Source organism: Otolemur garnettii, unplaced genomic scaffold, assembly GCF_000181295.1.
Source record: "Otolemur garnettii isolate 467f Iridium unplaced genomic scaffold, OtoGar3 scaffold00069, whole genome shotgun sequence".
Classification (NCBI taxonomy): domain Eukaryota; kingdom Metazoa; phylum Chordata; class Mammalia; order Primates; family Galagidae; genus Otolemur; species Otolemur garnettii.
In genome coordinates, this window is record NW_003852464.1 from 3717253 (window position 1) to 3729582 (window position 12330).

The 12330-nt window shown below is 39.3% G+C and overlaps 1 protein-coding gene across 1 annotated transcript in view; it reads right to left on the minus strand.

The window, feature by feature from the left end:
• KCNIP4 (potassium voltage-gated channel interacting protein 4) overlaps positions 1–11864 on the minus strand; it is a 415573-nt gene extending 403709 nt beyond the window's left edge. The window contains exon 1 of the mRNA XM_003793498.2: positions 11765–11864. Coding sequence (XP_003793546.1) covers positions 11765–11864 — 100 coding nt within the window. The remainder of the gene's footprint in view (positions 1–11764) is intronic.
• Between the last annotated feature and the right edge of the window lie 466 nt (positions 11865–12330).

A 12330-nucleotide genomic window follows, 5' to 3' on the forward strand; every position in this document is an offset into this window, starting at 1 on the left:
TGTACCTGTGCACATCCGCGTGTGTGTAGATTCCCATACAAAACTATATTCTTCACTGATTTGAATAACTACTGAACACACATTTTCAAAGGCAGGACATCCAATCTGTAACAACTAGAGATTAAACTTTCCAAGACCTAATCAGAGATTGCTGGCTAAAAGTTGCAGACACAAGAGAAGCATAAATGCAGAGCCATTAAAGATATCTGCTAAAAAATCTTCATTTTTGAAACCCAAAATGTAAGCAGAAAAGTCCTCTCTGTATATCTGAATTTTGCTCTATTTGTAAAGGTATAGTATATTAACAATTTTCAGTTTTCAGGACTTCATCTGTTACTTGAAGAGCAGACTGCTCTTCATAATCATTTTTATTATAACAAATAAACTAGTCTTTGCAACCATTTTATTAAATGTTCTCCCTGAGCAAGTATATTATTTGATTGACAGCATGCTATTGCCACCACACCCCTGAGAAATGAAGTTTTAACTCCCCAGCTATGCTCAACACCCAACTGGAGGAATGACCATCCTCTCTTGTTGAATTTCAACTCTCTGTGGTTGTTCCTACATCATATGAGCTGTTATGTCTATTTTACAGACTTGGAGGTTGAACTAAACAGATTCTCTCTAATACCCTTGCTGTTTTCCCCATTCTGCTCTTCTCTTTGAATATGTATGTTAAGAATGATCTTACAGTAAGATATCCCCTCCCCCGCCCAAAAAAAAAGTCTACTTTATTTGAGTCAGAGCCTTTTAAGATTATGACCACAAATCTCAAATGGGCATTCAGGACTGCTTGGCAGTCTTCTCACATTTGTTCAGTAAATTCACTTCCCCAGGCTCTGATAAGGCTGTGTTTTCTCTCTTCTCAAAATAGTCATTGCTCCTCATCCTACTAATGTTTTTTATATCACTGTCTCACATAAACTGAGGAAGAGGAAGAATTCAGACAGGGGGAAGAATTCAGACACAAAGCTTTTCCCTTCCCTGTTATGCATGATGGGTCACCTCCCTGTTACGAATGAACCAATGTCTATGTAAGTTCAATGAATGAATGAGTACTTATGAATATGGAGGACTCCATCCAGCCTGAATGGAGAGGAAGAGAAAAATCAGCGCAGGCATTTCTAGGGTGGTGCTACAGATCTAACACACAGCTGGATAACCACATAGGAAAGAAATAGTAAATAACAAGCAGATGACATTCACCTTTGCCCCACGGCCTCAGTTTTGCCTTACTTGGCTTTGCACACTGTATCTAATAATTTAATGGGCATATTTATAAAGGACTTTAATAGAGCCAGCCACTATTGAATTATTAGTCTTCACAATGACCACTTATAGATGAGTAAACTAAGGCTTGAAGAGCCTTAAGATGCCCAAGATCAACCTATAAGTGAAGGATCTTGGATTCAAATCTATGTTTTTGATGGGAAACTCACTCTGTCCATTCAGCCATGTTGCCAGTCAGCCGCTGAGACCTTCCCTGAGGCCCAAGTTTAACTGAGTTTCTATGCAATTCCATGGGACACAGAACTACATTTCTCCTACAGGCAGAAAGACCTGGTAATATCATGCTATCCCAGCCTTACTGTGTCAGGCATGAATCTAGGTGGTCATAGAGATAGGAAGAGAGACATGGAGACCCCTGCTGTGCCTTTCATGTCCAGCCTGCTACCTTTGTCTCCAGACCGAAATTGTAGTAATAATTCTGCAAGACAAAAATAAGACCTAAAATCACAACAGGAGCAAATCTTGTTTTTGTGGGGTCTATAAGAATATATTATTTAGAGAAGTGGGGTCTATAAGAAAATCATATATACAAAATTTGGCACAGAACTTAGTATCTACTTTGGATAGGAATGGGAAGAAGCTTGTGCCCTTGAACAGCTCTATCTCTTAAGCTTCATTTACTGCAAGGTAATTCTGCCTCTGACCATGATCCAGCTCTACTTAGGAGACAGGTGCATGATATTTGGAAATCCGTACTCTTTAGGAGGACAGCTAGCTTTGGAGTCCTCACTTGGCCTCTTCTAGGCGTACAGTCTTAGGCAAGCAACAGAAACTTCATCAACAAGTACTTTCTCCTTCGTTCAATTTTCAGTGATAACTAGTTCATAAAAATTGTTGCCAACATGAATAATGCATGGGAATCTTGGCCAGTGTAGCTGGCATGTGCTCAACGAAGTGCTCATTAAGTGTTGCTGGTATTATCAGCATTGATGCCGTCTTCTTGTTCACCAGCTCTGTGATCTGCCCACATGAGGCTCCGCGCCTATATTCATCCCTTTGATACCTCCTGGAAGCTTCAGCACCAGCCTTTGGGGATTTGACTTTGTGTCTTCTTCCTTGAGGATCTTCAATGGGGAGACTGAGCCTTAGCCTCCTATTGAACCAAAACTTTGTTCCCAACCTCACCAAGTCTGTGTCATCACACTTTGTTGTATCTATTAGTTTCATCCGAAGCCGTGTTTCTGCCTGTGCACCATCATCTCCCTGGGGATAGACCAATAAAACTAGAAAACCGTCATGTGAAGGGAAATGTACACAATATATATTTATGTAAATAAGGCTGTACAATTCCTGTAATTGCGGTTAATGAGATTATTCTTACAGGATATTTCAAAAACTAGATACTATAAATATGCAAATTGATTAGTTCCTCTCCTAGAATATAATGACTGCTTATTATAGATGATGTAGTTATTACAGTATCCCAACTAAATAGCATTGCGATTTCTAAGAAGTCAATTAACCTTCCTGGGCCTCAATTTACTCCTAAAATGAGGAGGATGGACAACAGTTTCTATGATTCTTTCTAGTCCCAGAAATATGTATTAGTACAAATACTCAGTACATGAATGTACTATTCTTATCTCCATTTGGAATGTGCCCAATTTGGGTATTTCTCTTAGAAGCTGATATGTCGGGGTAGAGGACCTACTCAAAGTAAAATTACACGGCCTTCCTTTTTATGAAATTGGCCTTCTCACCTCCACTGTCTTATACTATCACTAAAGCAGGTGATCAAAGAATACTATTTGACTTTTCCAAATTCTTTCTTTAGTAAAGTCATATTTAGATAATTCACATTGTTCCCAAAGATGCACTTAAGAGTGGGCCACATGTTCCAGGATGTTGAGGCAGCCTGCTAAGAAGAAACAAAAACTTGATGTCCTCACCCCATGTGGTCGATAGAAGAGTAGAACTGGCTTACCAAAAAAAAAAAAAAAAAAAAAACTTTTAGCTTGGACACGTGGTAAAGATCAGCGATGGGCAGTACAGGTAATTGTTTCAGATAAAAGAAGTTGGACAAAAGGTACCGACTCCAGGCCTTGTTAGGTGCCTGGGGCAAAGCAAAGAGACGTCCGGGAGTAGACATCACACAGAGGTCAGTGTAGATAGGTATGCTGAGGAAACTCATATCCAGGTCTATAAAGGAAATGAGAGTCAGGGGTGGTATAGAGACTTCCTAGTCTAATCCTCCAGTGGCTTCTCAGTAACAAAGAATAAGATTCAAAGTCCTTGGAATGGCCCTGCCTGAATGACCTTGGCTCTCCCTCCACCCCTCTCCCCACTCCCCTGGCTAGTTCACTCTGATCTAAGCACACCAATCTACCTGGGCTCCCTGGATACACAAAGCACACTTCAAACCCAAGGCGCTCGTATTGGTGGTTCCTTTGTCTGAAATCCTCTTGTCACACTCTACTATGTCTCATGCATTCATTTTTTAAAAGTATTTGTAGACAAATCACTTCTTTACAAAGGCTGTCTCTGACTACCCTATTCCTGTTCCCTTGTCATGTTTTGTGCTAGTCTATCAAATCTCAGGTTACATATTCCAAGTATTCCTCTCTTTTTTACTGTGCTTCCCCAATAGTGTATAAATTACACAAAGACTGCAACGGTGTTCAGTCCTGGGCTTAGCGCGATGTATGAAGCATAGCAAAACACGTGCATTTCGCTAATGAATGAATGAATGAATTCTACTACAGCTCTCCTGTCTCCTGCACATTTTTGTAGCATTTATAGTTTTTAAATGCTTAACACATATCAGATAAGCTTGCACAAAGGAGATTTTCTTCTGTTGTATTTACCATTGCATGTCAGATCCCCAGTGCCTGGAATAGAAGACAGCACTTGGGACTTGCTCAATCAATAGTACTAAATTTTGTTTACCATGAAGAAGTTCCTGGACTCTGGTTTCCAGAAAGGAAATGAACGATTATTCTTTGATTATGGTAGTGAGTCGCAACCGGAACCAGTTTTAAATCCAACCCAATCCATCAATGACAGCTTCCCATTAGTAGCCGTGCTTCCGAAATCCTCACACCCTGTATACACCATCAGCAGCGTCGTCTTATGAGGGACTGACTGCATCCTACAAGCGCAGTTCTCACATGTTTAGGGAGCAATGAATCACTTTTTGTTTCAGATATGGGGTGGTAGCCGCCCCTTCTTTGGATAGAAATATGGTGATGCCCGGCCACAATAGCAAAATGCACAGATAATTTTTTATAATCCCAGACAGGGTTCTAAGCACATACAAATGTCAAGGCATATCAATCCACCAATAAACAGGAGAGCAAGTGATATGAGTATTCCAACTTAAAAGACAAGAAAACTGAAATACAGAGAGTTGGGGTGCTCACCTAGGGCCATACAGCTTGTACATACTAGACCTGAGATTTCATTATTATTAAACTCAATTATTTTGGCTTCAGAGTCTGCACCCTTAGTATCTATGCTCTACGGCTTTTCTATAAAAACTGAAACCCACAATGATATAATTTCAGCCCCGAGGTTTGTCTCACTGATCAGTCTCTCAACCTGTTCAAATGCTTTTCAAAGAATTGTCATCAACAGCCTGGAGAGTGGTGGTGAAATTCAAACAGAGGTAAGGGTGAGAAACAGTAGCATGGGAGAATGCAGTGACGGAGGGAAGGGATTTAGCTTCCTGATTTTAATAATAAAAAGTGTAAACAATTAGCATAAGTGCCCTTGTGAAATACACATGGATATATATACATACAACAGAGTGAATATATACATGTACATATATAGAACTCCCTGGTCTCCCTGAACACAGCAGGTGGTAATGAGTCTCTACCACCCAGACAAGTAGAGAGTCTGAGTAGAGAGTCTCTACTCAGACAAGTCACAGAGGCAGAAAACAGTTCATGGCTAGGTCCCTAAGGCCAATGGTGCAGTGTAGTAGCACCTACCTCCGAGAACGTAGTGAGGCCAGAAGGCCACTGTATTTTCACCCCTTTTTCATATTGGGTGCATGTGCAGAATTAACAAGAGAGCTGCCATTTGAATAAGTATTTTTAAAAACTTAGGTTGTGTTTGAAGTTTATCTTGTCAGTATAACCAGTCGGATTTTTCTTTGCAGAAAAAATTTTGTTCCCAACTAATAACAAGGTGTTTGGAAAGGCATTTTATCCTCTCTGGGAATCAGTTTCTTCACCTGCTAAATGATCAACTGGGAAGTGGTTATTTCTCAATGATCTTCTGTTCTTTCAAGCCTGGAGACATCAGCACTTCAATTATGTGAATTATCGATGTTATCGTCCCCTAATTCCCCCCTTCATTATTTTCCTGGCTCATTATCATAGCTATGTTTTATGATCACCTGCACATGGGACTAGAAGGAAAGAAAAAAAAATTGCATCAGATTGTTTCAAAAGGGCTTTTCTATTTCTATAGGAATATTCTGTAAGCAAAGTTTATATTGTATATGACTCATTCATCTATTTATATGCTATCCTCTTTTGAAATAGGTTTTTTTCTGTCATCATAATAAAAGCCCTATGGATCATCAGTGCTACTGTGAAGATAATTGGAATTAATCTATATTTCTTCACTTCTTCCTTTGTGATCCTTAATAAGCTATTACTCACCCTGAACCTCCAATGTATCCATATGCAAAACAGAAATAACACCTACAACTTTGTATGGTTGAAGTGACAAGTCCAGGGCTTGCCACACACAACGCTTTTTTCACCCAGTTTGCCCTATATGGATTCTCAGCCAAGTTAAGGTTTTTTCTCCTCCCTCTGCTCTGTGCTCTGTAACTGCAACCATCTGTGTTCTTTCTTGCTCTACACCTGCTGAAAGGACTGAGTATGTGTTTTCAGTTGATGACCAACCTGATCAAGCTTTACAACCCAGCTGGGGCTTGTGTTAAGCTCTAAGTCAGTGCAGGATGCACTTACTCCAAACTCCTATTCTGATATGGACCACTGTATAACCACTGTCTGTGCTCCAGTCAACCCAGCTCACACATCCCAGACCCCTTCATCAAGAACCCTCTTCCTGGATTCCAGGTTTCCCCTTTTCACAGTAGCATCTTATGCTGAATTTTCCCCTTTCTCCACAATCACCAGCCTTCTCTGCCCCATCTGTTTCCAACAATCCCACTCGTCACCCAAAGACAAACCAGATAGATACCAGGCTCATTCTGAGAATGAACATGTATATCTACTTTCTTTTCAATTTATACTACAGATCCCAACTAAAGCCTACACTTGATCTGACTGCAACTTAACACCAGTTCATATACTTTACAAGATTTTGTGTAATTTTAGAACATAGGGCCTTTATAATATTCTTTACATTGTGTTCAGAATAGTACAGTGCACACGCTTATGCTTATTAAATAACACCAGTGACTGAGTGACTTCCACGCAGAATATGTTCAAGAAAAGCTTATGGAAGCCATTAATGGATGCGCCATTTCCTACTCTATTTATTCACAACATCATAGGCTTTGCCATCATTTTTTACTAAGATCTTAAAATTACAGAAAAGGTCTGACAGTCTGTGTTTGAATTCCATTTTTATGATTTACTGGTTGAACGTAACCTTCAGCCAAATTAGCCCCTATAAGTCTGAGTTTTCTTATGTGTAAAGAAGAAACAGTATCTAACTCAGAAGACCATGGTGAAGACGAAAGAAGACATTACTTTACCATACCATGCTCTCCTGGGTTCACCATGTGCATGGTGTACAGGTAACCCTCAATAAAACAAGATTTAATATTGTTTATAAATATTTCATTTTATTGATGAAAATAAAGGTTATGCCAATCAAATAATAATCTAAAGTCACATGACTCATGAGAAGGGAAGCTGTGATTAGAATCCAAGAAAAATAATGTTAGATCCTCTGAGTCTAATCTCTGACCATACCAAATCTCCTATCAATCATCCCTTTTACACATTAATGTTCTTGCAATCTGTTCCTTAACAGATTCATTATAAGAGAACCTAAAGAAAAAAAAAAATAAAGGGTATAAGTATTCCCTGTATTCCAGTCCTAGCTGATGTGAAAGATTTTGTATATACATTTTCTAAGATCACTATTTATTATTTTTATCCTTCTGAAATATTACAATTTAGACAGACTTCTGTGGTACTCCAAATACCCATCAGCTGTGGCATGGCATTGCATTTGGGCAAGGAAAATGCTCAGAGAATTAAAAAACAAACAAAAACAAAAAACCAACAACTCTGCTTTATGAATCTAATTTAAGATATTTGACATGGAAATAAGAGGCCCTTCCCGTCATCTTCAGCCCCTCAGTCTTTATTAAGTACCAGAGTCTGGAGCACAGTGGTATTTTCCAGTTGTCCCATGTGTTGATAAGATTCGGCACCTCCCCACTTCTGCCAACTGTACAGGACAATTACTCACTCGGGTTCTAGCAATCCATCTGTGTATACAGCTAATACCTATTCAGATCTGTTGAGAAGGATTATATCATAGCATTACATATATCTGCTAAGTAAAGTGAGATGAACAAACAGAAAAGAAAGTTTAATACTTACTCTAAGTATTAAATCCTAAGTCAGGATTATAGTTATCAGTCGATAACTTTTTACCTTTTGTCAAGGACAATTGCTAATAAAAGTGATATTTTAAAGTTATGTGTTAATAGGTTTTTGTGAGATTTTTGCTTCCTCTAAGTTTGGCAGGAGGACATTTTTTTAATTCAGCAACTACTTCAGCACAATTTAATACATATTTGGAAGAAAAGTAGATATTTTCATAGCCTGGTATTGCACATAGAAATAGTAAAATAGCTTTGTCATTAAAATTTTGATTCTGTTTCTCCCTGGAATGTGTTAGCAGAAAACTACTTTCATTTTTATACTTGAAATGCAGGCAATTTAGGACGAGGTTTTAGGGATGTCCTAAACCAGCACAACTCTGGAGCATCTCTGAGTCCTTACTGAGTGGAGAAAGTCTATGAATTTAAAACACTGGCCACTGACCTGGCGCGTTGTCCTCAAGCCTTTGCTCAGGTTAACACCTTTATTTGCATATATGTTGACTTTGGCATTAAGGTTTCTTTTCCTAAAAATAAAACTTACCGATGTTTAACTAAATTACAAAGAAAGTTTATAAATGATAGTATGATGTACTTATTTGTTACTGGAATTCTAAGTTTTGAAAAACTATTTCACAAGGATGCTTGAAATAGCAGCACCAAATGTCAAGTTCTAGAGGCAACAGGAAAGGACATTTCTCTATTCTCTTGAAATACAATGAAATACTCTGAGGTGTGATGAATTATCCCACTATGGAAGAGGAGGAAAGATTAGTCCAACAGTGGCACCGCCTATCAATTCCAAAGTAGGCCACTGCTATCTACTTTATGAAAAAAGATGTGTGCTGTATAAATTACCAAACTTTAAATGCCTGATAGACTTATCAAATTTTTGGAATGGAAAGTTCTATGGAGATTATCAGGTCCAGATTTCTCCCTGTAGACAAAAAGAGAGGTAAAAGGACTTATCCAAGATTAGAAAGTGAGAGAGTGGCAGAGGAGATGTAAGAATCTTTGACCCTCCTAGTGTTCTATTTTCTCAAGTGAAAGAATATCCCTTGCTAAATATAACTCTTAGTTCAGGGTGGTGCCTGTGGCTCAAGGAGCAGGGCGCTGATCCCATATACCGGAAGTGGTGGGTTCAAACCTGGCCCTGGCCAAAAACTGCAACTTCCCCCCCCAAAACTCTTAGTTTATAAATATATGGCATGAGTCTATGTATAGCATTCCATATTTTTTGCATTTCACACAGAGACTACCATAGAAGGACCCAGGATATTCAAGGACCCAATCCCCAGTCATCTGCACAAAATGGGAACTCAAAGCATTCAAAGACAAGCAGATACAAATTGTTTAGACTTTTATATTACCAATTTATTTTGAAGCACATTTATTCTATACATATTAAAAGGAAAATAATAGCCCCATTCTGCAAACATAATATTTCATGTAACCTTCAGGTAGGAATGAACATTGTAAATATAATACAACAAAGAAAATCTACGCACTGAACGATGCCTCCACTGCAAAAGAGTCATAAGGTTAGATGAAAAGGTTTAATCATTTCAGAAAGGAGTTCACAGTCGCACTCACAAGGCTTTCATCTCGGTTCAACTTTTTTTACTTCATACTCAAAAACATTGACTAGGACATTTGAACAGACAGAAACAAGAAAGGTGAAATAAATTATCATCTCCTCCCTGTAGATATGGAAAGTGGTAGGGGAGGAAGAGAAGTCAGAATAGGAACACAAATCTGAATGAAACGAGCATCAGGGTTCTCTTTCTTTTTTTAAAAGAAATTTTCAGTAAATTTGCTAAGATGCTACTTTGCTGTTAAATATTGTTTATCCTGTTTGTTAACTAAAGTTGGCCTGTAACTCGAGAATGTTCACATTCCTATCTATAGATAGAAGGTATAGTCAATGACATGTATTAGTTTATTCATTGATTTTCTGTCCCCAACAAGTAACTATGCAACCTACTTCAATTTTGTCTTAGTGGGCTCCTTACTCTAGGCTTCACATTGGGGAGAAGTTGTCCACATACGTCAGTATGGAAAGCACCAATGCTTTCTGTCAACTTCGCCACAATCAATGTAATTCTGCCTTAATGTGCTTTTCAACATTTTCCCATTTAAAATTACTTCCTACAGACAACAGAAATGAGGCATGGACTTTTATTGACGTTTCCAACAGAGGACATTTTCTCTACAGTATTAGTTCCGTCTTGGCTGTAAAATGCTGACATTAGAAAAAAAATATAAAATATGGAAAGGAGATTGTTCACACAAATCAGTCCAGTTTAGAATAGAAATAATTAGGGGAAATAACAATAAATACTGTCATAAAGGTTAGCAGCCCTGGCAAGAAAGACACACACATTCTTGTATGTGAGAGTAAAGAAGGAAGCACAGTCAATACTGGAGTGGGGGGCATCCCTAAATCCAGAAGAGAAGCCCCCAACTTAAGAGTTTAAAGAATGACTACACACCATCCATCAAATAAGACAGAGCTAGGATTCCTGATATGATTCCACCTCACTGTCAGTCTCAGAATAAAAACCAGTACATGAAAAAGGGGCGTCCCATTCACATTTCCCAGGGAAAAATATCACACACCAATGAACAGAAAAGCCACATGAACTTAGTGGTTTTATGACAAGGTACAGAATAAAGTCCATTTTCAGGAGCAGTGACCACTTCCAGAATGGTGAATTTATCCTACAGAGATTATCCCACAGAGAGGGCTGCCAAAAGCATTCTGCAAACTTACCTTAAAATTAAACCAATAAACACAGCTTTCCACCACCCCCCTCCCCCATCCCCCCCAGCCCCAATGAGAATTGTAAATGTAGGTTTCTGGTAACCTACATCAGAGTGACACACTTAGTTTAATTTGACGTTTGCTATTTGTACATGCAATCTTATTTATGTCACCTTGTGGCAGCCACTCTCTAAAGGACAAGAGAAGTGGTGGATGTAAACACATCGATGCTGTATTTTCATTTTTACTGAAGATTAAAATGTGAAGCAAGAAGCACAATCAAACATAACTACGTCAAACATCACCCAGAGATGCTTTTGAAAATTGCTATGCCAACTTTACAGATACCACGATGGGCTGCTTGCAAACACACTCCCAAATACATCTCCAGCAGTAAGAAAAGAATAATCTGAATTTACTCAAATTTTCAGAGAAACAATGAATTCAAGAAAAGGTACAGGCAAGGGCATACACCTTGTTCTTTTAAAGAAAGAGATGACTGTTAAGGAGACTAGGACAATGGACATCTAATGAATGTAAACAGCAACACTTGAAAACAGTGGATTATTTGGAATACACGTCAAAGTCTGTCATGAGTTGGAGACTCTTTTCTCCTTAGACTCTCTCTCGTTATGTAAAATAGGTAACATTATAAACAGTTCTCTAAAATGACAGCCGTATGAAAAGCTTGTCATTATTAGCCTCCAATCTTAAACCAAAAGAAATTATAAATGTAGATCTATTTCTATTTGATGAATGCATTTGCATAGCAAGACACAAGTGTACCTCACGACACAGTCACATCAAATCTGCTGATACAATGAAGGGGACATTAGATAAAATAACTCAACATCACAGGGACTAAATACTGTCACGATAACCAAACATGTCCATTAAAAATCCTTGATTTCTTCAGTTTTGGTCCTGACATTTTGATTCCAAGTGTTTCTCACAGTTTAAACATTCTTTGGCAGTGAACACATCACCGCAACTTGCAGAAAGTTTATTTTATTAATCTTTCCTTCCCTGAAAAACCTGCCTTTCCGCCTGTCCACCCCAGAGTAACGTTTCTCGGATCTCATCTCAGGTGCCTCTTACATTTGCCCAAGAAATTGTCATTGCAACACAAGAGAATTTTTAGAAGTCACTGAAAAGCACTCCCTTACCTTCTAAACCTGCTTCAATCAGCCCAAACTGTTCCAATAATTTAACAAAAAGGACAATGACGATCAGAACTGCTATCATTTCAAGCCCTTCCAAGTTCATGGTCAGCTAGGTCATGGTCCGACCACAGCCACTGAGAAGCGCTCCTGTGACTGGCTTTCTTTGCAAAGCCATTAAACTACATTAAGAAGGCTACTGCCTGCCTGAGAAGGAAGAAGGGGAGGAGAGAGCGCATGAGAGAGAGAGAGAGAGAGAGAGAGAGAGAGGTGGAGAGGCTAGAGGGAGGGAAAGGCCGTGAGGGAGGGAAAACGCGTTCATCCTGTCCGTGTAGCAGAGACCAGAAGTGGCATCCGGATAAAGTCGTCGGGCCCATCAGAATTGCCGGCTTCCTCCTTATCACCCTCACACAGAGAGACCGCCACGCGCGAAGTAACGTGCAAATCACCCGAAGACCCAGGAGGTCACCGGGAACGTCCCGAGGAAATGTGACGCGCGGCGGAGATGGCTCGGCAGCCCCGGGACTTCGCGCGCCCGCGCCACCGCGGTGGCTTTGTTGGGCTGGCCAGTT